At 46.9% G+C, this 26,545-nt stretch overlaps 1 protein-coding gene across 3 annotated transcripts in view; it reads left to right on the plus strand.

Annotated features, from left to right (window-relative positions):
- The window catches only part of PRPSAP2 (phosphoribosyl pyrophosphate synthetase associated protein 2), a 58,091-nt gene that overhangs the window by 29,235 nt on the left and 2,311 nt on the right, over nucleotides 1–26,545 (plus strand). For all 3 annotated transcript variants that reach the window (XM_077274357.1, XM_077274358.1, XM_077274356.1), the window contains exons 2-10: nucleotides 1,226–1,357; nucleotides 1,793–1,845; nucleotides 5,464–5,530; nucleotides 6,048–6,220; nucleotides 6,670–6,785; nucleotides 9,169–9,224; nucleotides 9,532–9,680; nucleotides 23,504–23,574; nucleotides 26,220–26,366. In XM_077274357.1, the coding sequence (XP_077130472.1) occupies nucleotides 1,275–1,357; nucleotides 1,793–1,845; nucleotides 5,464–5,530; nucleotides 6,048–6,220; nucleotides 6,670–6,785; nucleotides 9,169–9,224; nucleotides 9,532–9,680; nucleotides 23,504–23,574; nucleotides 26,220–26,366 (915 nt within the window). In that variant the 5' untranslated portion in view covers nucleotides 1,226–1,274. The remainder of the gene's footprint in view (nucleotides 1–1,225; nucleotides 1,358–1,792; nucleotides 1,846–5,463; nucleotides 5,531–6,047; nucleotides 6,221–6,669; nucleotides 6,786–9,168; nucleotides 9,225–9,531; nucleotides 9,681–23,503; nucleotides 23,575–26,219; nucleotides 26,367–26,545) is intronic.

Genomic DNA, 26,545 nt, shown 5'->3' on the forward strand with positions numbered 1-26,545 from the left:
TGGGTACTTGACACTGGACTTCAGGCATTTTGGCATTTCCTTCTCCCCAGTCTTCCTCCAGACTCTGGCACCTTGATTTCCGAATGACATGCAAAATTTGCTTTCATCAGAAAAAAGTACTTGGGACCACTTAGCAACAGTCCAGTGCTGCTTCTCTGTAGCCCAGGTCAGGCGCTTCTGCCGCTGTTTATGGTTCAAAAGTGGCTTTACCTGGGGAATGCGGCACCTGTAGCCCATTTCCTGCACACGCCTGTGCACGGTGGCTCTGGATGTTTCCACACCAGACTCAGTCCACTGCTTCCTCAGGTTCCCCAAGGTCTGGAATCGGTCCTTCTCCACAATCTTCCTCAGGGTCTGGTCACCTCTTCTCGTTGTACAGCGTTTTCTGCCACATTGTTTCCTTCCAACAGACTTACCATTGAGGTGCCTTGATACAGCACTCTGGGAACAGCCTATTTGTTGAGAAATTTCTTTCTGGGTCTTACCCTCTTGCTTGAGGGTGTCAATGATGGCCTTCTTGACATCTGTCAGGTCGCTAGTCTTACCCATGATGGGGGTTTTGAGTATTGAACCAGGCAGGGAGTTTTTAAAAGCCTCAGGTATCTTTTGCATGTGTTTAGAGTTAATTAGTTGATTCAGAAGATTAGGGTAATAGGTCGTTTAGAGAACCTTTTCTTGATATGCTAATTTATTGAGACAGGTTTTTTGGGTTTTCAGGAGTTGTAGGCCAAAATCATCAGTATTAAAACAATAAAAGACCTGACAAATTTCAGTTGGTGGATAATGAATCTATAATATATGAAAGTTTAATTGTAATCATTACATTATGGTAAATAATGAAATTTAACACTATGCTAATTTTTTGAGAAGGACCTGTATAATACTGTCCCTATGTACAAGAATATAACTACTATAATACTGCTCCCTATGTACAAGAATATAACTACTATAATAGTGCTCCTATATACAAGAATATAACTACTAATAATACTGCCCCTATGTACAAGAATATAACTACTATAATACTGCTCCTATGTACAAGAATATAACTACTAATAATACTGCCCCTATGTACAAGAATATAACTACTATAATACTGCTCCTATATACAAGAATATAACTACTAACAATACTGCCCCTATGTACAAGAATATAACTATATCACTTCTGTATATTAGGTTGTGAGTTCCTCTTTTCCTTAAGTCTGTCTTGTTCTCTCTTGCAGGAGGACATTCGGTCCTGCCATTTGCATGTGACAGCCGTCCTCTCCCAAGATGAACGTTACCAAGGGTGGCCTGGTGCTTTTTTCTGCCAATTCCAATGCGTCCTGCGTCGAGCTGGCCAAGAAGATTGGAGAGTACGTATGCTGCTGGTGGGACGTATTGTCCCGTCATTCTGTCTGACCTTCAGCTTGATTACATTTTCCTTCTGCTTTTGGCTTCATCTCCCTCTTCTCCCATACGTTGCCTCTTGTCATCGGGGATGAGTGTGTTTGGAAACATTTCATTATGGAGCTGGAAGTAATGTCTCCCCCTGACACATAAATACATCAGATGTCATCTCGTTTGCCTCCGTTGGCTTCCAGAATATGCCGTCATTCTGCAGGGAGACTGGTCAGGAACTTCCTCCATACGACTTCCTCGCTTGTACACTCTGTAGACACTTGACGTATAATAAGGATGTGGCTGGAATAGAAGTGATTCCTCTTATAATACTGTGTGGCATCAGATCGCTCTGGGTGACCTCTGGGCATGAATCTCTTACTTGGGCTTTCTTTGCTTTACTTTTGCAGACGCCTAGGGATTGAGCTTGGCAAGGTCCAGGTGTACCAGGAACCAAACAGAGGTAAGGGTGCAGTCAATGCCCATTTTCCTGTCTTCATGTCCTTGCAGAGCAATATGAACCCTCTATAGCGGTTTTGACAGATTTGGCAGCTTTTTCTGTAGGATGTTGTGTTAAATTCCTTTAATCCAGCATGTAATCTGTTAATTTGGCATTGCAATATGTTAATGATACTGGAGAGATCACGCAGATCCCAGCGCTGCCACCTATTGTCAAAGATCACAGCCTGGGTGGGTCACGCTGAACCCAAAACGCTGTTAGTTTTTTTTTTTTGTCTATAACAGCCCTCTGGTGCGGTGTCTAACTCCAGAAAAACCAGAGAACTACTTGCTGTCAACACCAATTGTTTTTTACAGGCTGATCTGACTCCTGGTTCTGCTAGCGTATGGCTTCAGGGGTGCGGTTTACGGAACAAAACGATTACATTTTCTACTTAATCCAGAACGATGGGCAGTGTTTATAGAAAACATATATATATTTATACCCTATATACTTGTGTATAAAACGAGTTTTTCACCCTTTTTTTTTTTGCTGAAAATGCCCCCCTCGGCTTATACACGAGTCATTGTCCCAGTTTACAGCGGGTAACAGGAGGCAGGATTTTAGTGTTTTCTATCACATAATATATTACGTAATTTCACAAGATCTTAAGAAATTACCGAGGATATAAAGTGCTGTGTAAAAAAATAACACTAAATAAATAATAAAATAATAATAATATACTGTAAGAATACTTTAGAAAATAGATAATTTTTTCTAATCAATTAACAAAATGCAAGTCATTTACTGAAACAAAAACAGCTGTGTAGGAGGCGTAATACAGGGCAAGGAACAGACGAACTCTACTAGAAATGTGAGGTTGTGGCAAATAATTTCGTGTCACAGGTAGTGATACTGCATCAGCAAGTCGTCCCCCAGGATAATATTTCACAGCACGCTGGATTTTCAGGATGTGTTATTCAAGCTCTTTTGAAGAAGAAACAAGAAATGAGCAATGTTGAGAACTATAGACACAGGGAACTGCCAAATAAACTTAGTGCATGAGATGAGACATCATGTTACTTCCGTTGAAATCGGAAAATGTCCAGCAGTGCCATCAGCTCAGAATGGGGAGAAACCAGTGAGACCGAGCTGCCCCATCTACTTTTCAGAGAAGTCTGACCAGTCTTCTTCTTTATGGAAGAAATGTGGCGAAAAACCTTACCTTCTCCATACAAGGACAAGTGACTCAACTACGCACGAAAACATAGGAGCTAATAATGGAGGTGACGGGCGGTCCCCGGATACTGATGAAGGAGGTGACGGGCGGTCCCCGGATACTGATGAAGGAGGTGATGGGCAGTCACCGGATACTGATGATGGAGGCAACGGGCGGTCCCCGGATACTGATGATGGAGGAAATATATAATTAATAAATATCCACAACATTAACTATTATTCAGTAATACTGAGAATCTGATCAATCTGATTTTTGGTGCCAGATTAGAAAAAACATATATTTCTGTATTTGGTCACTGCATTGAAGCAGCCTCAGCACTTTATTTTGGTTTTTAGGCGGCCATTAGCTGGGGACAGTGAGCTGGTAAATTGCCTAAATGGCAGATCCCCAATATATGGAGTATGGGTGTCTATAATTTCCTATCAGATGTGTCCCATATTTTTAGGTAGCGTCAGATAATATCTGTGGCACTCCTTCTGTTTTGAAACTACAACTCCCATCATGCCGGCTGATTGCCCAAGAATACTGCCCCCTTGGACTATGTGTTATGAATGTTTGATCATTGCTCCAATGTAGAATAACAAAACTTTGCAATAATGTTAATTTTGTATTTCATGTATACAGCTCCGATTGTACATTTTCACCAGAATCTCATGTCAATAGCATCTTTAGAAACGGATTTACTTAGAAACTTGACATATTCAATGCTCATTTCATCCACAATATATACTCAGGATGAGAATAAATATAATATAATGTCTAATCGTGTGCTCCTGTCTTCAGTTTTCCTCCTCTTCTCCTGTCTGTTGGTTGTCATTGTCGTTGGCATTTGACAGAGCACATAGCCCTGCATAGGAGCTGTGTACACATAACGGTAGAGCAGTCAGGCTTCATACAGAGGTGTGAATGGAAGGTTATATGACATGAGACCGTCGTGCGGAGAGTAATCGATTTGTGACGGCGCTGAGCTCCCCGTGTCCTGCCGTCACCTAATGAGCAGCTGTCTGCTGGTTATTTATAATTTCTATAATGAGGCTGATGGCCGGCCTCATTAGTTAATGAACATTAATCCGCGCTTCTCCTCCGGCCCGTCGCTCTTCATTTCTCCTGCAGGACGCGCCCGCGTCATGTGATATGTATTCGGATAGTCGTGCCTCGGGTCCTGTGACCTTGGTGATAGCGTGGCCTCCGGCGCTCGGGGATGTTGTGGCTGCGTGGCCTCAACATCTGCCCTAATCTCTCCGGCTCCCATCGAACGCTGCTCTCCCCCCAGGAGGGATTTTTTTTTTTTTTTTGTATCTCTCTTTTACAAAAAGGAGACTGCAGCAAATGAAATAAATATCTCCCTTCTCCCTCCTTTTTTTTTTTTTTTTCTTTTTTTTTTCCCCCTTTCATTTTTTGTTATTCTGCTTTGATGGTGCTTTTCTCCAGATAGTATGTGCCCCTTCCACATCCCTAATGCAGGGGTTTTTCTGACCTCCAGTTCTATCCTTCCTCCGCCACACTGTACATCATATTATACACCAGGGTGCTGGTGGCCTTAGGTTATATTGCGGGGGAGGGTGCGGGGGGACGGAGGTTATACAACAGGGAGGGTGCAGGGGGCCAGAGGTTATATTGCGGGGGAGGGGGCCAGAGGTTATACAGCGGGGGAGGGTGTAAGGGGTCGGAGGTTATACGACAGAAGGGTGTGAGGGGCCAAAGGTTATATTGCGGGGCAGGGTGCAGGGGGCCGGAGCTTATACAACGGGGGAGGGTGCAGGGGGCCGGAGGTTATACAGCGGGGGAGGGTGTGAGGTGTCGGAGGTTATACGACGGAAGGGTGTGAGGGGCCAAAGGTTATATTGCGGGGGAGGGTGCAGGGGGCCGGAGGTTATACAGCGGGGGAGGGTGTGAGGGGCCGGAGGTTATACGACGGGAGGGTGCGGGAGGTTGGAGGTTATACAGCGGGGGAGGGTGCGGGGGGATGGAGGTTATACAACGGGGAGGGTGCAGGGGGCCAGAGGTTATACAGCAGGGGAGGGTGCGGGGGGGCCGGAGGTTATATTGCGGGGGAGGGTGCAGGGGGCCGGAGGTTATACAATGGGGAAGGGTGCAGGGGGCTGGAGGTTATACAACGGGGAAGGGTGCAGGGGCCGGAGGTTATACAACGGGGAAGGGTGCAGGGGGCCGGAGATTATACAGCAGGGGAGGGTGCGAGGGGCCAGAGGTTATACAACGGGGAGGGTGCGAGGGGCCAGAGGTTATACAACAGGGGAGGGTGTGAGGGCCAGAGGTTATACAACGGGGGAGGGTACGAGGGGCCGGAGGTTATACATAACGTACATATATTTACTTGCATGTTTACTTCTAGTCTCGTGCTGATTTATAACTAATCTGTATTATTTTCCTTCTTTGCACAGAAACCCGGGTTCAGATTCAAGAGTCGGTACGAGGAAAAGACGTTTTTATCATACAGACAGTTTCCAAGTAAGTGATGGCTGACAGTGTTTACCCCATTTTCATCTGGAGCACTAGGAGTTAATATTTTCACAAGAAACTTGGCCGAGAGGATTGCGGAGAATATCAGAAATGAGCTCACCCCATAAAGACGTTGTGTAATAATCCATCTTTACCGCACAGATACAGCCTTATATAGGAATGTGCCCGCGCCAATCTAACAGCGGGCAAAGCAGCTGGCATTGTGTGATCGGGGAGGGGGCCGAGGTACATCCCGAGCAAGAAAAAACTGAATAGTGCATCCAGAAAGGCCCGGAATAAAGCTTGCCCTGTGCTCCATTTCTTTAGCAGAACAAGTCTTGTAATTGCATAGGAAAAAATCTGGCAAAACCTGGATGCAAGCTTGCATGAATCCGTACAGACACGTCCTAATGGTCCCTGTACACAAGTCCGCTCTGGATTTTGTGTCATTATCGCTATGATTTTAGTCCAGACGTCACCCGACTTATTATCTGCTGTATTAATTGTGCGACCCCTTCGTCTACAGGGATGTGAACACGACAATCATGGAGCTTTTAATCATGGTGTACGCCTGCCGGACCTCGTGCGCTAAGACCATCAGCGGCGTCATCCCCTACTTCCCGTACAGCAAGCAGTGCAAGATGAGGAAGAGAGGATCCATCGTCTCCAAGCTCCTGGCCTCCATGATGTGCAAAGCCGGTAAGTGGGGGAATACAAAAGGAAGGGGGCGCTACATGCAGGACCGTGCAGCGTCAGTCACTCCATGTCACAGGCGCTAAAACAGTGCGAGGACCCCGACATACAGCTCCTAAAGGGAAGCACAATATTTGGGTTCATTGCAGTTAATCCTGGAGTTCGGGCGAAGTTAAGCTTTACTTTCGGAGACATCCAAGCAGCACCCCACACGTAGACCCGTGGGAATCGTCCCATCATCCTCCACAGAGAAATCCATTAGCGTCTGTTTATTTGTTCACTTTATCCCCTGTGTAAACTTGGCTCCTCGTCTTTATGTAACTTAAGATCTAGTTTAATCAGTCGTCGGGTGGAAATCAAATCTCAGCTGCCGGCTGATGACTGGGGAGGGATTGTGTCTGATCTCCAGGCGTTCGCTGTTGTCACCATTTCTCTATTCTCCTTCTCCCATGAAGGGTTAACTCACTTCATCACCATGGACCTGCATCAGAAGGAAATTCAGGGCTTTTTCAATATTCCAGTGGACAATCTTCGAGCGTCTCCGTTCCTCCTGCAGTACATCCAAGAAGAGGTGAGCGAGCGGCAGACGTGAAGTCGCTGCCCTGGCGCTAAAAATATGTAGTGAAATGCCATGTTTACTGATGTGAACTTGTCAGATGCCGCCGGATAATGGTTAATCCCTTCCTGCTGGACTCCGAGGAAGTGGTCAGGAAGGTACCGAAAGCCGATCCCTGTCGTAATAATACATCACAGTAATAGTCTGGAGGGGGGCTGTGGGTTCGCCGGCTCGCCCCCCCGGGGGCTGTGGGTTCGCCGGCTCGCCCCCCCGGGGGCTGTGGGTTCGCCGGCTCGCCCCCCCGGGGGCTGTGGGTTCGCCGGCTCGCCCCCCCGGGGGCTGTGGGTTCGCCGGCTCGCCCCCCCGGGGGCTGTGGGTTCGCCGGCTCGCCCCCCCGGGGGCTGTGGGTTCGCCGGCTCGCCCCCCCGGGGGCTGTGGGTTCGCCGGCTCGCCCCCCCGGGGGCTGTGGGTTCGCCGGCTCGCCCCCCCGGGGGCTGTGGGTTCGCCGGCTCGCCCCCCGGGGGCCGTGGGTTCGCCGGCTCGCCCCCCGGGGGCCGTGGGTTCGCCGGCTCGCCCCCCCGGGGGCTGTGGGTTCGCCGGCTCGCCCCCCCGGGGGCTGTGGGTTCGCCGGCTCGCCCCCCGGGGGCCGTGGGTTCGCCGGCTCGCCCCCCTGGGCTTCGCCGGCTCGCCTCCCTGCTAGATTTCAGGAGCCATAATAAAGTAAAAGATGTCGCTGCAATCTAGACAACTGCATCGTCTGCTGTCAAGAAGTGGGTGGTTACTAAATGGTGCATTTTACCAAATTTGTAAGTTATTTCCTATCGATTGGATAAGTGATAACTCAGTAATGGCTATACACCTGCCTGCGCGCTGATTTGCGGCCATGTATCTGGCTCTGCATACACATTATACCGCTTGCTGATCATGATTAGGAGCCTCCATCCCGGAGATGACAGAAGATCTCTGCTGCGTAATTACAGCACAGATATAGGATGCCGTGCATTTTAAATGCCATGGCTGGCACGCCGGGGGCCGATCACATTTCTGGCTGAACAATGAGCGAGCATCTCATTTACTGCAAGCCAGAGATCCGGCCGGAGGTGAGGAGTAAGAGTCCGTCCAGGATGCCCCCCACATCAGCGGGGCAGAGACCATCCTGGTCACCACTAAACATTACATTTATGCATTCAGTATAACGAAATGAGCTCAATCTATATGGCCGCCCGGCCCAGAAACGTTCTCATTCTTTCCATAATTAAGTGGCCGAGACAATGAAAATTGTACAGACATAAGTATTTACAAAGCAATATGTGATCGTCAAAACTGCCGGAAACGCTGAAATATTTTATTCATGGAGTTGTGTAAATGTTTGTTTTATTTTTCACTAAATGATCACTTTGGGTCAGATGAGAGAGTTGCACAGGTCACTTACATTACCTGGGAAAAGCTCGAGCCCCCTGCTGACTAACATACAGTACACGACCTGCAAAAGAGGGAAAAAGAAAAGAAAAGTGACAACCATTTTGAGCACATTTTTAGTTCTTTGAAAGGACGTTTACGCACTCTGACTACTTCATGACTGCTTCATCTCAGCCAGAATATTACTAATGTACTACTGCCCCCATATACAGGAATATAACTACTATAATACTGCTCCTATGTACAAGAATATAACTACTATAATACTGCTCCTATGTACAAGAATATAACTACTATAATACTGCCCCTATGTTCAAGAATATAGCTACTATAATACTGCTCCTATGTACAAGAATATAACTACTATAATACTGCTCTTATGTACAAGAATATAACTACTATAATACTGCTCTTATGTACAAGAATATAACTACTATAATACTGCTCCTATGTACAGGAATATAACTACTATAATACTGCTCCTATGTACAAGAATATAACTACTATAATACTGCTCCTATGTACAAGAATATAACTACTATAATACTGCTCCTATGTACAAGAATATAACTACTATAATACTGCTCCTATGTACAAGAATATAACTACTATAATACTGCTCCTATGTACAAGAATATAACTACTATAATACTGCTCCTATGTACAAGAATATAACTACTATAATACTGCCCCTATGTACAGTAATATAACTACTATAATACTGCTCCTATGTACAAGAATATAACTACTATAATACTGCTCCTATTTACAAGAATATAACTGCTATGATGACGGATGTGACATTTAGCATACCGTTTTCGGTGTATACGGCAGCCTTTCAGTCGTCCTGTGGCGTTTGTCTGCGCTGTGGATCGGCCTGTGCCCCCTATAGACAGACTACATATAGTGTTGCTGCCGGACTTCCAGGCTATACATGTATATATGTAGATTTGTTTTTCCTTCTGTTTTATCTATGCAGATTCCTGACTACAGAAATGCAGTTATTGTAGCCAAATCGCCGTCATCTGCAAAAAGGTGAGAACACCACCCTCCTCCCCTGACGTTTCGCCTCTATACCAAGGCAGAAGAACGGCGTCGCGCTCATCTTGTAGTACCATTTCATCCCACTATGTGGCGTCGCAGCAGAGCAGACAGTGGAATCTTATTAGGAGCGTTAGGCGCGTCGTCCTCCGCTGCACGGAGGATTGAATATTGTTGTGTGTTTAAGCAGTTGACTGCACTCCGCTGCTTGTTTGTAGCCAGTGTCGGTTTATAATCTTAGTCCTGAGGAGCACCATTTATTAGCCGTATGTAATCATTTGTGTGTTTGCACTCCCCGCAGGGCTCAATCCTTTGCTGAACGGTTGCGGCTAGGAATCGCTGTCATCCATGGAGAAGCTCAGGACGCAGAATCAGACATGGTAGACGGAAGACATTCACCACCAGTTGTCAAGAATATCGCCGCCATTCACCCGTCATTGGAGATACCCTGTAAGTAGAGCCTCTCTTGACGTCACCGGATTATCAGATGATAATTAACCCCTTCACGACCTTGCTGTTTTCCATTTTTGCGTTCGTTTTTCGCTCCCCTCCTTCCCAGAGCCATAACTTTTTTTTTTTTTCATCAATATGTCCATGTGAGAGCTTATTTTTTGCGGGACAAGTTCTACTTTTGAACGACATCATTGGTTTTACCATGTTGTGTACTAGAAAACTGGAGAAAAAAATTCCAAGTGCGGTGAAATTGCAAAAAAAAGTGCGATCCCACATTTATATTTTGTTTGGCTTTTTTGCTAGGTTCACTAAATGTTAAACCTGACCTGCCATTATGATTCTCCAGGTCATTACCAGTTCATAGACACCAAACATGTCTAGGTTACGTTTTATCTAAGTGGTAAAAAAAAAAATTCCAAACTTTGCTAAAAAAAAAAAAAAAATTGCACAATTTTCTGATACTCGTAGCGTCTCCAATTTTTGTGATCTGGGGTTGGGTGAGGGCTTATTACTCTGTCGCCTCATTGGGGGACACAGGACCATGGGTGTTATGCTGCTGTCCACTAGGAGGCGACACTATGCATAATCTGAAAAAGATTAACTGTGGCTCCTCCTGTGCAGTATACACCCCTGGACGGCATCAGCCTTCTCCAGTTTTTGCTTAGTGTCGCAAAGGAGGCACACCTAAAGATTTTTACTCCGTTTTACTCCGTTTCCCGTTTTCCGACGGGATTACAGATGAAGAAAAGAGGGTCTCCTGTGAGACCCCCGGCATGGCTCCTTCCTCGGCCCCCTATTAGGGGTTGCCCAGTTGAAGTTGAGAGGGCTATTCCCCATGCTGCTCCTTCCCCAACCCCTCGGGTGTTGGTTCGAAGTCGAGTCCCCCCTCCTTCCCCAATTCCTTTTGGTTTCTGGGTTGAGGTCGAGGTGAGGATAAAGGCCCCTGAAGGTGTGACAAAAGCACCCTCCCTATCCCCCTCTGGGGGTATTAGGTTGAGACACCTCAGGTAGGGCCTGTACAGGCAGCATCCTACAGCTCCCAGCAATGGGCCAGCACACTGCGCCTGCATCCAGGGACCCCAGCCCAGCTGCGGGCTCCTGTTGGGGCCGGGGGGAGTGCAGGCAGGCATGGCACATACAGACACAGGGCTCCCTGCGTCCCTGTCTCTGCGGCAGCACCAGCTCTATACTGCCTCAGGGGGACCCCAGCCGGGCTCCCCCTTCCGCTTATAGCCCCACCGCCATCCTGCCTTCAAATCCGGAGGGGTCCGGTTCAGATCCGACCCCCTCCCGGACTTTCGCGCCGGCCTGGAGCCCTTCTGGGCCTCAGGCATCTAATTTAGGCCCCGGCTTCGGCCTAGCTGAAGCAGCAGCCTCCTCTCCGCCCCCCGGCCCGCCCCCCGGATGACAAATATGACACTCTACAGTGTCATACAAGGGGCGGATCGAGACAGAAAGGGCGGGTTTTTTATAGCCTTGCCGCCTTTTTCCAGCTCTCCGCCCCCTTCTCCTCCTCTCTCCTCTGTCTCTGCAGCCATTTTCGGCTGCAGATTAACCCTGCATCTCCCGGTCTGCAGGACCAGGACCAGGCAGCCAGTCTCCGGGGGGGCACAGGACTGTGGATTTTTGGCGCTGGACCTAGGGGTACACTGGTGGGGTAAGATCACAGCTGGGTTATCTTTACTCAGCTGTGAATCCATATTACCTATAAGGCTCCCCTGTAGGTTCTCTACCCCTGTAAGGTCCATCTGCTGGCAGCACTTCTGCACTCTGTGCACTATGCCGGGCTCAAGGTCTAAGAGAACCAGGCAGAACTGCTATTATGCATTCTGCACAGCCTGCGGGACCGCTCTCCCCAGTAGTAGCACGTACCCGCATTGTCAGAACTGTATACAAACTAATGTGTCAGAGCCCCAAGAAGCCCCTGCCAATGCCTCGGTGTCTAATGCCACGCCGGAATGGGCTACTCAGATATCACAATCTATGACGCAGTCTATAGATAACCTAACCTCCACATTGCTTCAGGCTCTGCAGGGTCATGCCCCGGCTATGACCGTTACCCAGCAAAGGGAGAGCTTGACTCAGGAACAAGATGACCCTGGCACATCCACGTTTAGGTCACAACGCAAGCGGATCCATAGATCAAGTCCATCTGCGTAATCCCATAGCACACGGTCATCCCCCTCTAGGGAGAGACACCGTTGCTCCAGGTCATCTAGACCATCCCATTCCAGGGACAGACAATGCAGATCTCCGCAATCCCCAACCAGAGAAGGCCTCCTCCCCAGCTCACCCAGCAGGGGACGCCTCAGTGATATACAGGATTCGGAAGGCATCTCAGACAGAGAAACGGAGGGGTCCCTGATCCCAATCCCTCCTAGCAATGCAGCGCTAGTTGAGGACATAATATCGTCCATCCATCGGGTGCTGGACATTTCTGATCCGCCACCAGAGGCCCCAGAACATCAGATTTCCTTTGAAGGACCTCTGAAGCCGCCTAAGGTTTTCTCTAACCACCCAGAGTTTAAGGCGATCCTTAAAAACAGCTCTCACAGCCTGAGAAAAAATTCGCTAATCGCAAATATCTGGAGACGAGGTACCCCTTCCCACAGAAGGACACCAAGGAATGGACAGATCCACCTGAAGTGGATCCCCCAGTCTCCAGGCTAGCAGCACAGACCCTCCTTTCACTGCCAGATAGCTCAACCCTAAGGGACGCAGCAGACCGGCAGGTAGAACGCATGGCTCGTTCAATTTTCGAGGCAGCAGGGGCATCCCTGGTTCCCGCGTTCGCCTCCGTTTGGGCTGCCAAGGCTATCCTGGCCTGGGCAAAGAATTTACAAGCCTTCCAAGCATCCGCTCCTGAACTGTCAGACCAAGCGGTTCAAATTGCTGTTGTAGCAGATTACATGCTCCATGCAGCTCTGGATTTAGCAAGGGGAGTCGCGGGGATAGCATCAAACGCCATCACGATTCGGCGTATCCTCTGGCTGCGGGAATGGAAAGCGGACGCAGCCTCAAAGAAGTCCCTCACGCACCTCCCCTACCTCAGTGGGAGACTTTTCGGTGAACAGTTGGACACTATGATATCCAACGCCACAAGGGGTAAGAGTACTTCTCTTCCCCAACTGAAACCTAAACGCACTTACAAGAAGCGTAACCAAACTCGATTCCGATCCTTTTGGAATTCCTCCGGCTGGTCCGTCTCATGTCCAGTACAAAATCGTAACCGTTCCCCACGCAGGGACAACTCACGATCGACGCAAAGGTCGGACAAGACCTGGCAGTCAAAAGCAGGCCAGTCTAAGCCCACAGGAGGAAAATCTCAGACTTTCTCCTCCTCATGACTCACGGACTCCGGAAGACACCACACCAGTAGGTGGCCGACTTTTGCTCTTTCATCATGTCTGGCTGCCTATTACAGAAGACAGGTGGGTCACGGAACTAGTGTCTTCCGGATACAAAATAGACTTCACCTCCAACCCACCGGACCGGTTCTTCCTCTCTGTCCCCCCAAAACCGCCAGCCAAGGCTCGAGCCTACCACCAAGCGGTCTCCTCGCTTTGTCAATCAGGAGTCATAGTACCGGTACCCACGACCGACCGCTTCCGAGGGTTCTACTCCAATCTGTTCGTAGTTCCCAAGAAAGGAGGCAGCGTACGGCCCATACTAGACCTAAAACAGCTCAACAAATATGTACGGGTCCGTCATTTCCGCATGGAGTCCCTTCGGTCCATCATTGCGTCCATGGAGAAGGGAGAATATCTCGCCTCCATAGACATACAAGACGCATACCTGCATATACCCATTGCACCTGCCCATCAGAGGTTTCTCAGGTTCGCAATAGGCCAGGACCACTACCAATTCGTGGCTCTCCCCTTTGGACTCGCCACGGCTCCCAGAGTGTTCACCAAGGTCATGGCAGCCACCATGGACGTCCTGCACTCCAGAGGCATAGTAGTCGTTCCATACCTGGACGATCTACTCATCAAGGCTCCCACCTTCAAGGACTGCGAGCTCAGCGTCTCAATCACAACCGATACACTCAGTCGCATGGGCTGTTTAATCAACCTACAAAAGTCATCACCAACCCCGAGTCAGTCCCTGACCTTCCTGGGAATGTTATTCAACACCTCCAGGGGTCTAGTGCTCCTTCCCAAGGACAAGGCACTGGCTCTCCGACTTGCAGTTCGCACCCTCCTCCGCAAACCCCCTCGATCTCTCCGGTTTGCCATGAGAGTCCTCGGCAAGATGGCAGCGGCAATAGAAGCTGTTCCATTTGCCCAGTTTCACCTCAGACCTCTCCAACTAGCCATTCTCAAGTCCTGGGACAGGAATCCCTTTTCTCTCGACAGGGAGTTCCAGCTAACGTCGTCAACCAGGAGGTCCCTGCACCGGTGGCTCAAGCCAACCTCGCTAGCAAAGGGGAAATCCTTTCTCTCAGGTCAATGGAAGGTCCTGACCACCGACGCGAGCCTGACGGGTTGGGGTGCGGTGCACCTACACCACAGGGCGCAGGGCAAGTGGTCCCCAGCGGAAGCGACCATGCCCATCAACATCCTGGAAATTCGTGCCATCCTACTGGCATTGAGGGCCTTCCATCACTTACTGGCAGCCTCTCACATCAGGATACAGTCGGACAATGCCACGGCTGTGGCATATGTGAATCATCAAGGGGGGACCCGCAGTACCCAGGCGATGCGTGAAGTGTCACATATCCTCCGCTGGGCGGAGGACACAGGGTCGGTTCTTTCGGCGGTCCACATTCCGGGTGTGGACAACTGGGAAGCAGACTTCCTCAGCCGACAAGGAATAGACTCGGGAGAGTGGTCTCTCCATCCCGAGATTTTTCAACAGATCTGTCTCCGCTGGGGGACCCCTGATGTGGACCTAATGGCATCCCATTTTCAATGCCAAGGTCTCCAACTTCATTGCCAGAACACACGATCCGCGGTCGCTCGGAGCAGACGCTCTGGTTCAGGACTGGACCCAGTTCCAGCTTCTGTACATTTTTCCACCTCTCCCCCTGATATCCAGAGTGGTGAGGAAGATCAAACAAGAGGGAGTTCCAACCATCCTCATTGCACCGGACTGGCCCAGACGCACATGGTACGCCGACATCGTACAACTCACAGCAGACGCCCCTTGGCGTCTCCCCGACCGCCACGATCTTCTATCACAAGGGCCGTTCTACCACCAGAACTCAGGGGCTCTCAATTTGACGGCGTGGCCCTTGAGACCTGGGTTCTAACCCAGGCAGGGCTCTCGGCAGATGTCATTGGAACCATGATCAGAGCACGGAAACCAGCCTCTGCCAAGATTTATTACCGTACCTGGAAAGTTTTCTTTACCTGGTGCGAATCTCGTGGCCAGATCCCACTCCCTTATTCCATACCCAAAGTACTTGGTTTTCTCCAATCGGGTCTGGAGGCGAGGCTGTCATTGGGCTCGTTTAAGAGCCAGGTGTCAGCCCTCTCAGTGCTTTTCCAAAAGCGCATTGCTACCAAGCCGCAAGTAAGGACTTTCCTTCAGGGGGTTTCCCGATTGGTTCCCCCCTACAGACGACCACTAGAAACGTGGGACCTCAACCTGGTCCTGACAGCATTGCAGGAACCACTCTTCGAACCTCTTAAGGAGGTCCCGCTCCGCCTTCTTTCCCAGAAGGTGGTTTTCCTGGTGGCAATCACCTCGCTACGCAGGGTGTCTGAACTGACAGCACTCTCCTGCAGACGGCCTTTCCTAGCATTTCACCAGGACAAGGTAGTTCTTCGTACGGTCCCATCCTTCCTCCCGAAGGTTGTGTCCGACTTCCACCTCAATGAGGAAATTTCACTACCATCCCTTTGTCCGGTTCCGGTTCATAGAGTGGAGAAGGCTCTGCATACGCTTGACCTTGTCAGGGCTTTGCGTATATACGTGTCTAGGACTGCGTCCTTCCGGAGGTCTGATTCCCTTTTCCTCCTTCCGGAAGGCGGCCACAAGGGTATGCCAGCTTCCAAAGCTACTCTTGCCAGGTGGATCAAATCCACCATACAAGAGGCGTACCGCCTTAAGAATTCTCCTCTTCCAGCCGGTATTACGGCACACTCTACACGGGCGGTAGGGGCCTCCTGGGCCATTCGGCACCAGGCTTTGGCACAACAAGTGTGTAAGGCGGCCACTTGGACTAGCTTACACACGTTTACTAAACACTACAGGGTTCATACCCAGTCCTCAGCAGACGCGAGCCTGGGTAGACGTGTCCTGCAGGCGGCGGTGCCCTAAGTGTACGGGCCTGTCTGCACAATATTCGTCCATTGCTTCCCACCCAGGGACTGCTTTAGGACGTCCCATGGTCCTGTGTCCCCCAATGAGGCGACAGAGTAAAGGAGATTTTTGTGTACTCACCGTAAAATCTCTTTCTCTTAGCCTCTAATTGGGGGACACAGCTCCCACCCTGTTGCCCTTTCCGGGCTGTTGTAACTGTTGAGTTCTCATATTGTTTCTTGAGCTCGTACATAGTTGCCTTCTTACAGGCATAATTATGTTATTCATGTTACGTTCCTCCTACTGCTTTTGCACAAAACTGGAGAAGGCTGATGCCGTCCAGGGGTGTATACTGCACAGGAGGAGCCACAGTTAATCTTTTTCAGATTATGCATAGTGTCGCCTCCTAGTGGACAGCAGCATAACACCCATGGTCCTGTGTCCCCCAATTAGAGGCTAAGAGAAAGAGATTTTACGGTGAGTACACAAAAATCTCCTTTTTTTGCGTCCCGAGCTGACGTTTTTAATTATACCACTTTTGTGCAGATATGTTTTTTTGATCGCCCATTATTGCATTTTAATGCAGTGTCGGGGTGACCAAAAAAACCGCAATACTGGCGTTTTGAATTTTTTTCTCGCTACACTGTTTAGCGATCAGGTTAATCCTGTTTTTTTTTTTTTTTTATTGATAGATCGGGCGATTCTGAATGCGGCGATACCAAATGTGTAGGTTTGATATTTTTTTTTTATTTTTTTATTGTTTTATTTTGATTGGGGCGAAAGGGGGGTGATTTGAACTTTTTATATATTTTTTATTTTTTTAATATTTTTAAACACATTTTTTTTTCCATATGAGGCTAGAAGCATGCACAACGCGATCGCCTCTGCTACATAGAGGTGAAGCACAGATCACCTATATGTAGCAGAAATGCAGCATTGCTTTGAGCGCCAACCACAGGGTGGCGCTCAAAGCAATTGGCCATCAACAACCATAGAGGTCTCAAGGAGACCTCAGGTTGTTATGGCAGTGCACCGCTGACCCCCGATCATGTGACGGGGGTCAGCGGTGCGAGCACTTCTAGCCGTGCGGCGGGTGGCGCTTGTTAAATGCCGCTGCAAGACTTTGACAGCGACAGTTAACTAGTTAATGGGCGCGGGCAGATCGCGATTCCACTCGCGAATGGGCGCGGGCGGATCGCGATTCCACTCGCGCCCATTGCGCGCACATGGCAGCTGTTGAAAACAGCTGACATGTCAAGGCTTTAACCCCGTCGCGCCATTTGCCGTACTAGTACGGCGCTGCCGGCACTGCATTTGTGCCAGCCGCAGTACTAGTACGGCGGATCGATCACCGCGGTCTCTCGCTGAGCGCCGCGGTGATCGGGTGCGGATGTCAGCTGTATATGACAGCTGACACCCCGCAGCAATGCCCACGATCTGCGCTAGCGCCGATCGCGGGCATTTAACCCCTCTGATGCCGCTGTCAGTAGTGACAGCTGCATAGAGGTGGATCGCGCAGGAACGGGTGCTCCCTGCGCTCTCCCACCGGAGCAACGCGATGAGATCGCGCTGCTCCGGTGATCCGGAAGGAGTCCCCGGATCCAAGATGGCCGCTGGACTCCTTCCGGGTCATTTACTGACCTAGCTTGCCGGCGCCTGCTGAGAGTTCCTAATAGCAGGCGCTGGCAAGCCTCTGTAAGTTGCCTGTCAGATCGTTGATCTAAAACAGTGATGTCCCACCCTGGGACAATGGTAAAAAGTAAAAAAAAAAAAAAAAAAAATACAATGTATAAAAAATAAAATAAAAAAATCCCCAAATAAAGAAAAAAAAAAAAACATTTCCCAGTAAATCCATTTATTTTTGTAAAAAAAAATAAAAGTACACATTTGGTATCGCCGCGTCCGTAACGACCCGCTCTATAAAACTATCCCACTAGTTAACCCCTTCAGTGAACACCGCAAAAAATAAAAAATAAAAAACAAGGCAAAAAACAACGCTTTATTATCATACAGGCGAACAAAAAGTGGAATAATACGCGATCAAAAAGACGGATACAAATAACCATGGTACCGTTGAAAACGTCATCTTGTCCCGCAAAAAAAAAAGCCACCATACAGCATCATCAACAGAAAAATAAAAAAGTTATAGCTCTCAGAATAAAGCGATGCAAAAACAATTATTTTTTTTATATAAAATAGTTTTTGTGTAAAAGCGCCAAAACATAAAAAAATTACATAAATGAGGTATCGCTGTAATCGTACTAACCCGAAGAATAAAACTGCTTTATCAATTTTACCACACGTGGAACGCTATAAATGCCCCCCCCTAAAAGAATTTCAGGAATTGCTGGTTTTTGTTCATTCCGCCTCCCAAAAATCGGAATAAAAAGCCATCAAAAAATGTAATGTGCCCGAAAATGGTACCAATAAAAACGTCAACTCGTCCTGCAAAAAACAAGATCTCGCATGACTCTGTGGGCCAAAATATGGATAAATTATAGCTCTCAAAATGTGGTGATGCAAAAACTATTTTTTGTAATAAAAAGCGTCTTTTAGTGTGTGATGGCTGCCAACCATAAAAAAAGCTATAAAAGTAAATCAAACCCCCCCTTCATCACCCCCTTAGTTAGGGAAAAATAATAAAATTTTAAAAAATGTATGTATTTCCATTTTCCCGTTAGGGCTAGGGTTAGGGTTGGGGTTAGGGTTAGGGTTAGGGTTGGGGTTAGGGCTTGGGTTAGGGCTGGGGTTAGGGTTTCAGTTATAATTGGGGGTTTCCACTGTTTAGGCACATAAGGGGCTCTCCAAACGCGACATGGCGTCCGATCTCAATTCCAGCCAATTCTGCTTTGAAAATCTAAAACAGTGCTCCTTCCCTTCCGAGTTCTCCTGTGCACCCAAACAGTGGTTCCCCCCCATATATGGGGTATCAGCGTACTCAGGACAAATTGGATAACAACTTTTGTGGTCCAATTTCTCCTGTTACCCTTGGGAAAATACAAAACTGGGGGCTAAAATATCATTTTCGTGGAAAAAATAATAATTTTTATTTTCACGGCTCTGCGTTATAAACTGTAGTGAAACACTTGTTGGTTCATAGTTCTCACAACACATCTAGATAAGTTCCTTGGGGGGTCTAGTTTCCAATATGGGGTCACTTGTGGGGGGTTTCTACTGTTTAGGTACATCAGGGGCTCTGCAAATGCAACATGACGCCTGCAGACCAATCCATCTAAGTCTGCATTTCAAACGGCGCTCCTTCCCTTCCGAGCTCTGCCGTGCGCCCAAACAGTGGTTCCCCCCCATATATGGGGTATCAGCGTACTCAGGACAAATTGGACAATAACTTTTGTGGTCCAATTTCTCCTGTTACCCTTGGGAAAAAAAAATTGCGGGCTGAAACATCATTTTGTGGAAAGAAAATTTTTTTTTTAATTTTCACAGCGCTACATTCTAAACATTAGTGAAACCATTGGGGGTTAAAAGTGCTCACCACACATCTAGATAAGTTCCTTAGGGGGTCTTCTTTCCAAAATGGGGTCCATTGTGGGGGGTTTCCACTGTTTAGGCATGTCAGGGGCTCTCCAAACGCGACATGGGTTCCGATCTCAATTCCAGCCAATTTTGCATTGAAAAGTCAAACGGCGCTCCTTCCCTTCCGAGCTCTCCCATGCGCCCAAACAGTGGTTTATCCCCATATATGAAGTATCAGCGTACTCAGGACAAATTGCACAACTACTTTTGGGGTCCAATTTATCCTGTTACCCTTGGGGAAAATAAAAAATTTGGGGCCAAAATATCATTTTTTGTGAAAATTAATATGAAATTTTTTTTACGGCTCTACATTATAAACTTCTGTAAAGCACTTGGAGGTTCAAAGTGCTCACCACACATCTAGATTAGTTCCTAAGAGGGTCTACTTTCCAAAATGGTGTCACTTGTGGGGGTTTCCACTGTTTAGGCACGTCAGGGGCTCTCCAAACACGACATGGGTTCCGATCTCAATTCCAGCAAATCTTGCATTGAAAAGTCAAATGGTGCTCCTTCCCTTCCGAGCTCTGCCATGTGCCCAAACATTGGTTTACCCCAACATGTGGGGTATCGGCATACTCAGGACAAATTGTACAACGACTTTTGTGGTCCAATTTCTCCTGTTACCCTTGGTAAAATAAAACAAATTGGATCTGAAGTAAAAATTTTGTGAAAAAAAAGTTAAATGTTCAATTTTTTTTAAACATTCCAAAAATTCCTGTGAAGCACCTGAGGGGTTAATAAACTTTTTGAATGTGGTTTTGAGCACCTTGAGGGGTGCAGTTTTTAGAATGGTGTCACTTTTGGGCATTTTGTGTCATATAGACCCCTCAAAGTCACTTCAAGTGTGAGGTGGTCTGTAAAAAAAAAAAAAATGGTTTTGCAAATTTTGTTGCAAAAATGAGAAATCGCTGGTCAACTTTTAACCCTTACAACTCCCTAACAAAAAAAAATTGTTTCCAAAATTGTGCTGATGTAAAGCAGACATGTGGGAAATGTTGTTTATTAACTATATTATGTGATATAACTCTCTAATTTAAGGGCATAAAAACTAAAAGTTTGAAAATTGCTAAATTTTCATAATTTTCGACAATTTTTTGTTTTTTTCACAAATAAATGCAAGTCATATCGAAGAAGTTTTACCACTATCATGAAGTACAATATATCACGAGAAAACAATGTCAGAATCACCAGGATCCGTTGAAGCGTTTCAGAGTTATGACCTCATAAAGTGACAGTGGTCAGAATTGTAAAAATTGGCCCTGTCACTTAGGTGAAAAAAGGCTTCGGGGTGAAGGGGTTAAGGTGGGCTCACCGCCGGAGCCCACCTCAAAGCGGGGAAGTCTGCCAGCTGACATTCTATCTATCCCGTCAGCTGGCAGAAAGGGGTTAGGCTACGTCCACATTTGCGTTGTGCGCCGCAGCGTCGGCGCCGCAATGCACAACGCAAACAAAAACGCATGCACAACGCTGCGTTTTGCGCCGCATGCGTCCTTTTTTTCATTGATTTTGGATGCAGCAAAAATGCAACTTGCTGCGTCCTCTGCGCCCGGACGCGGGCGCCGCAGGGACGCATGCGGCGCAAAACGCAAGTGCGACGCATGTCCATGCGCCCCCATGTTAAATATAGGGGCGCATGACGCATGCGGCGACGCTGCGGCGCCGACCGCAAATGTGAACGTAGCCTTAACAGAAATAACCACGTGAAATAGGTCACTCTGTAATGACTCTATATAATATGAGATTCACTTTCTGTATTGAAGAACTGAAATTCACTTTCTGATGATTCTAATTTAGTGAGAAGCCCCTGTAGCTGCGTGTAAGTGCCAGTTTAAACCTCAGCGTTAATGAGGGTAACGATGGGGCTTCTGAGCCGTCACTGTAATGTATAGGGACCCATGTCTGACTCTCTCCGCCGTGTAGTGATTTTCCAGCCTGGTATAATGCGCTATTGTCCGCCACATGGGTTTATTTATGAGGGCTGACCTACATAAGTCAGTGGCAGAAAATCGCCTGAAAACCTTTATGAAGTGCGACAGATTTATTTCAATCCTTATATTGAATTCTCGGCCCATGTCTTTGTGAGGTGCCATCCCGTGCCGTTCCTTCAGGATAGTAAACACCATCTGCTGGCTTCGCTGTGAACCTCCAGAGTCGGAGGCACGAAGCGACCATCTTTGATTTTCCTCAGTTCCCTTCCCTCTTCATAGAGTGATAGGCGAGCTGAAAGTTCGTTTTAACTAGGCGATAATGGGTGACAACTGCCCGACACTTGTTTTTCGCGTATTCTTTGCTAAACTGGTCCCTGGCGTGTTCACAAATTTTGCATACAAGCAAAGAAGACGTTTTGTAATATATCTTTGTTAGAATCAATGGTGCTAGATCCCAGAGCTGGATTCACATCTTCACTGGTCAGTACTTCTTTATAATGCCCTACATGCTGCTTCTTTAATGGGATTGTTTTGCAGGATTAGTCACTTTTTAATTTGGGACTCTCTTGTTGCTGTAAAACCAGAAATGTAGTGTTCTCTGTTATCAGATCTCTGCTACCTAATAAGAGGGTCCCGAGAGGACCATCCCATAATATCCAAATGCAGTAATAGGGCCCCAGTTGCAGCACAGTCAGATGTATGGACTGCTATGTAATTCCTGGTCCGGCAGAGTAGGAGCTGCTCTTTGTAATCTCTACAGAGTAGAAACACAAAGAGCTGATAATAAAGGAACGAGGCGCTGCGTTCCCAGCCTCCTCAGGAGAAATGAGCGATAAAACATTAATGCAGCGATCAGCCAGCGGTTAGTACAAGCAATATGAATCTTTCATGCAGCAAGCGCCGCTGCGTCCAGGCCATGTAAGGTCTAATATATATTTTAAGCCAAGCAGCACAGGCTTCAATGAACTTGGTGACAACCGAGACTGCCCCTGTAAATGGAAACATAGGTGGAAGGTATTGTCAAGAAGCTGGCACTGATGACATCCTGACGACCGATGCCTCCTAAGACACGTGCGTGGTTGGCACACGTACATTTGACCTGGCAGGCATTTGTGAACAGCATGATGTCCGCACTTGTCGCCGCCAAATGTGAGAATGAGTGGTTCCGGAGATACTCTATAAAACTTGCAGGGTTTCGCTCTCACCAAATTGTATATTTACAATCTGTGATCCAATGATTGATGGTCTCCTGTGTTTGTGACACATGTTCATAAGTAGCAGCAACAAGGAGGACATTATACAGCACTACTGAGCAATGTAGCTGTGAATCCAGCTCCAACTTGACAGGGGGCACTTCTTTTCCTTTCTCCTGTCTGTAGACTTTAGTAGGCAGGTCTACTTTTAATGACTGCACCAAATGTTATAGCTATAAAGTCTTTGATCCAATGACTCCTACTCTCCTGTGTCTGTGGCACATGTTCAGAAACAGCAGCAAGGAGGACAGTATACAGAGGTACTGAGCAGTGTAGATGTGCATCCAGCTTTCTGCGCTTCTCCTCTCTATATACTTCAATAGGCAGCTGTAATCTGTTCTCTCAGTCCATCTTGGTATGACCAGAACGAATAACAAGTCTAGGAGGCAAAAGGACAAGTGGAGAAAGAATGAAAATTGATTGGATAAGATAAATTAGGATATGTTGTGCTGTTAATTTGTGCAATGCTGGTTGAAACGACGGTGACCATTTAATGTTTGCATATAAAGGGCATGCACAATATTCCGAGAGCACAAACAGGAGCGACCGTCGGCATCGCGCCCCGCACCATGCAGTGTGATACATGATCCAGGTATCGGCACCCAGTCTCCATACGGCCCAAATTAGGCAGCAGCATTTATCATAAGAAAACCTCTTGTTCTCCCCTCTGGAAGCTGAGGGATTAGACTGTAATCCTGATCACAGATTGGAAAGATTTGGTTCCAGATAAGGATTAATGTCTCCGCAGTTTGGCTTTCCCTTCATTTCTGCCTGTATGAAACATTGAGACATGAGTTTTGGGGGAAGGCGATCTGGTTGATCTGGATTACTGCCTCTGACATTTCTGCTTTATTCACAGTGATGTTTCCCAAAGAAAAGCCGCCTATTACTGTCGTGGGTGATGTCGGTGGAAGGATAGCCATTATCGTAGTAAGTGCAAACCTGTATTGTTATGGTCCAAGTGGGGGACCCTCTACTGTTAGTAATGTCCTCTCATTATGGGGACAGGTTTCAAGTGGATCTAGCTCTTCTGAGAAAAACTATCATAAGACTTTTTTTCTCAAATATTTATTATTAGCAAATCAGATGATTTCCCTCTGGGCTGTCTCATTTTAGACTGATGTTCCTTTTTGTCCTTCCTGAGAAATGCCACCTGCAAAGATGTCTGCCAGCGGGCTCTCATGGGTAACACATGAACGCTCAGCAGAAAGCCATATAATAAGTTGTTCCTGTGTGTTTTGAAACCCAGATGAAAGAGAAGAATGCAGCTTTTTTTTCCATACAGCTAATCTACAGGAAGAGGACATAGCTGCTTCTAAACTGTTATTAGAGGACATAGATGCTAGTAAAGGGTAACCTACTATGGAGAAACATAGCTATGTCAAAAGGGATAATATGAGTCTCTCTTACACAGAGCCACAGCAGGCACAGAGTAAAAGCTTTGACAGGTTTTACCTATGTAGTTATTTCTTCCATCCTTCACTACCTCCTGCTGCTCCATAATACACAGGAATCCACTGCAGCATGAATCCAGCAGCACAGATCTTCTCTGTATTTACACGCTGCACACTGTCATCCATTTGTCCACTCCCACAGGGGTATTTTCCCAGCTCAGCGACAGGAAGTCTCACACAGGTGTCCACATAGTGAGACAATGGATGGCCCAACTTCAACGTCCTTCTCTTTAAAAGATCACAGCTTTTATTAGTAAATTACAAAGGAATTTTATGTTTCTGAATTATATTATATTTGAGAAAGAGAATACAGTCATGGTTGAAAGTGTCGGCACCCTTGAAATTGTTCCAGAAAATGAAGTACTTCTCGCAGAAAATTATTGCAATTACACGTTATGTTATACACATGTTTGTTTATTTTGTGTCTGTTGGAACAACACACAAAAAAGGAGGGAAAAAAGGCAAATTGAACATAATTTCACAAAAGTGGGCCAGACAAAATTGTTGGCACCCTCAGCTTAATATTTCGTTGCACTGGAATTGTGAACCACTTTTTTTTTTTTTTCCCATACTCCTCCAGGTCTCTCATATGTGAAGACTCCTAATCCCAACAGCAATTTTCAGATCTCTCCACAGGTGATCAATGGGATTTAGATCCGGACTCATTGCTGCCACTTCAGAACTCTCCAGCGCTTTATTTCTATCCTTTTCTGTGGATTCTAGATGTATGTGTTCATTGTCCTGCTGGAAGCCATGACCTAGGACGCAAACCCTGCTTTCTAACACTGGGCACTACATTGCGACCCAAAATTCAGATTTCATGATGCCTTGCATACAGTCAAGTGACCCAGTGCCAGAGGCTGCAGAACAACCCCAAAACAACTTTTATCCTCCACCATATTTGACTGTAAGTGCTGTGTTCTTTTCTTTGTAGGCCTCATTCTGCTTTCAGTAAACAGTAGAATGATGTGCTTTACCAAAAAGCTCTATCTTTGTCTCCTCTGTCCACTAGACTTTTTCCCCCAGAGGGATTTTGCCTTAATCTCATACATTTAGGCAAACTGCAGTCTAGCTGTGCAAGTCTTTGTGTCAGCAGTGGGGTCCAACAGGGTCTCCTTCCATAGCGTTTTTTCTTTCACATGTCGATGGATAGTTCGCGCTGACAGTGATGCACCCTGAGCCTGCAGGACATTGATTGGAGCTGCTTGTCCTCCATTCTGACTAACCTGCGTTGCAACCTTTTCATCAGGTTTTTCTCTGCCGTCCAGTTAGAAGAGCTACAAGGCCATGGGTTGGAAACGTCTCACTTATGTTGCGCACCGTGGACACAAGAACTTCGCAATCTCTGTTGATGGACTTTTAACCTTGAGATTGTTAATATTTTTTAACAATTTTGGTTCTCAGGTCTTCAAACAGTTCTTTCTGTTCTCCATACTTAGTGTGACACACACACGGCAAAGATTGAGTAAACGTATCCCCTTTTTATCTGGTTTTAGGTGTGATTTTCATATTGCCCACACCTGTTACTTGCCACAGGTGAGTTTGAACCCTCATCACATGCTTGAAACAAAGTTGTTCACTCACAATTTTGGAAAGATTGCAACAATTTTTTCCTGCCTATTTTTGGTGTTATGTGTGAAATTATGTCCAATTTGCCTTTTTTATTCAGTTTTATTCAGGAAATTAACATGTATGTAACAAAACGTGCAATTGTAGTAATTTTCTGGGAGAAATACTTCATTTTTGGGCAATAGTTCAATGGTGTCGTATGCATGTTTATGTATGTATGTATTTGTGTATGCATGTATGTGTGTGTATATGTATATATGTGTGTGTGTGTGTATATATATATACACGACACCATTGAACTATTGCCCAAGAATGAAGTACAATATAATCTTTTTTCATCATGACCTGTCCCAAGTGATGGTGATGATGAGTCCTCTCTAAGTCGGGGGTCTAAAGTCGTCCCCCCATTGATTCTGCACACTGCTGCACCTTTCAGTTTCCGCCATATTGCCATCCATCGGCAGAGTATTATAGCCATGTGGCTTCCATCTTTCTGCAGCCTCCACGTTAGGACGACCATTGTTTGACACCACTTTCTTACGCTTTCCACAGGACGACATCATCGACGACGTAGACAGTTTTCTAGCCGCAGCCGAAACGTTAAAAGAACGAGGAGCCTACAAAATTTTTGTTATGGCCACTCATGGACTCCTGTCCTCAGACGCTCCCAGGTTAATAGAGGAGTCGGCCATTGACGAGGTAAGGGGGACATCACTGTAGAGCCAAGCTCCGAATCCTCCACTAATAAAAAGAAAGCAACTTTCAGAATAGTCTTCATAAAAAAAAAAGTATCTCGTTGTTTGGTACATTGAGCTCATATACAGACTCATGCGATTCTTGCCGACCAGATCGGACTATGTGCAGTCCTATATTACAGC

This window comes from Ranitomeya variabilis, chromosome 7 (genome assembly GCF_051348905.1).
Source record: "Ranitomeya variabilis isolate aRanVar5 chromosome 7, aRanVar5.hap1, whole genome shotgun sequence".
In the NCBI taxonomy this organism is placed as follows: Eukaryota; Metazoa; Chordata; class Amphibia; order Anura; family Dendrobatidae; genus Ranitomeya; species Ranitomeya variabilis.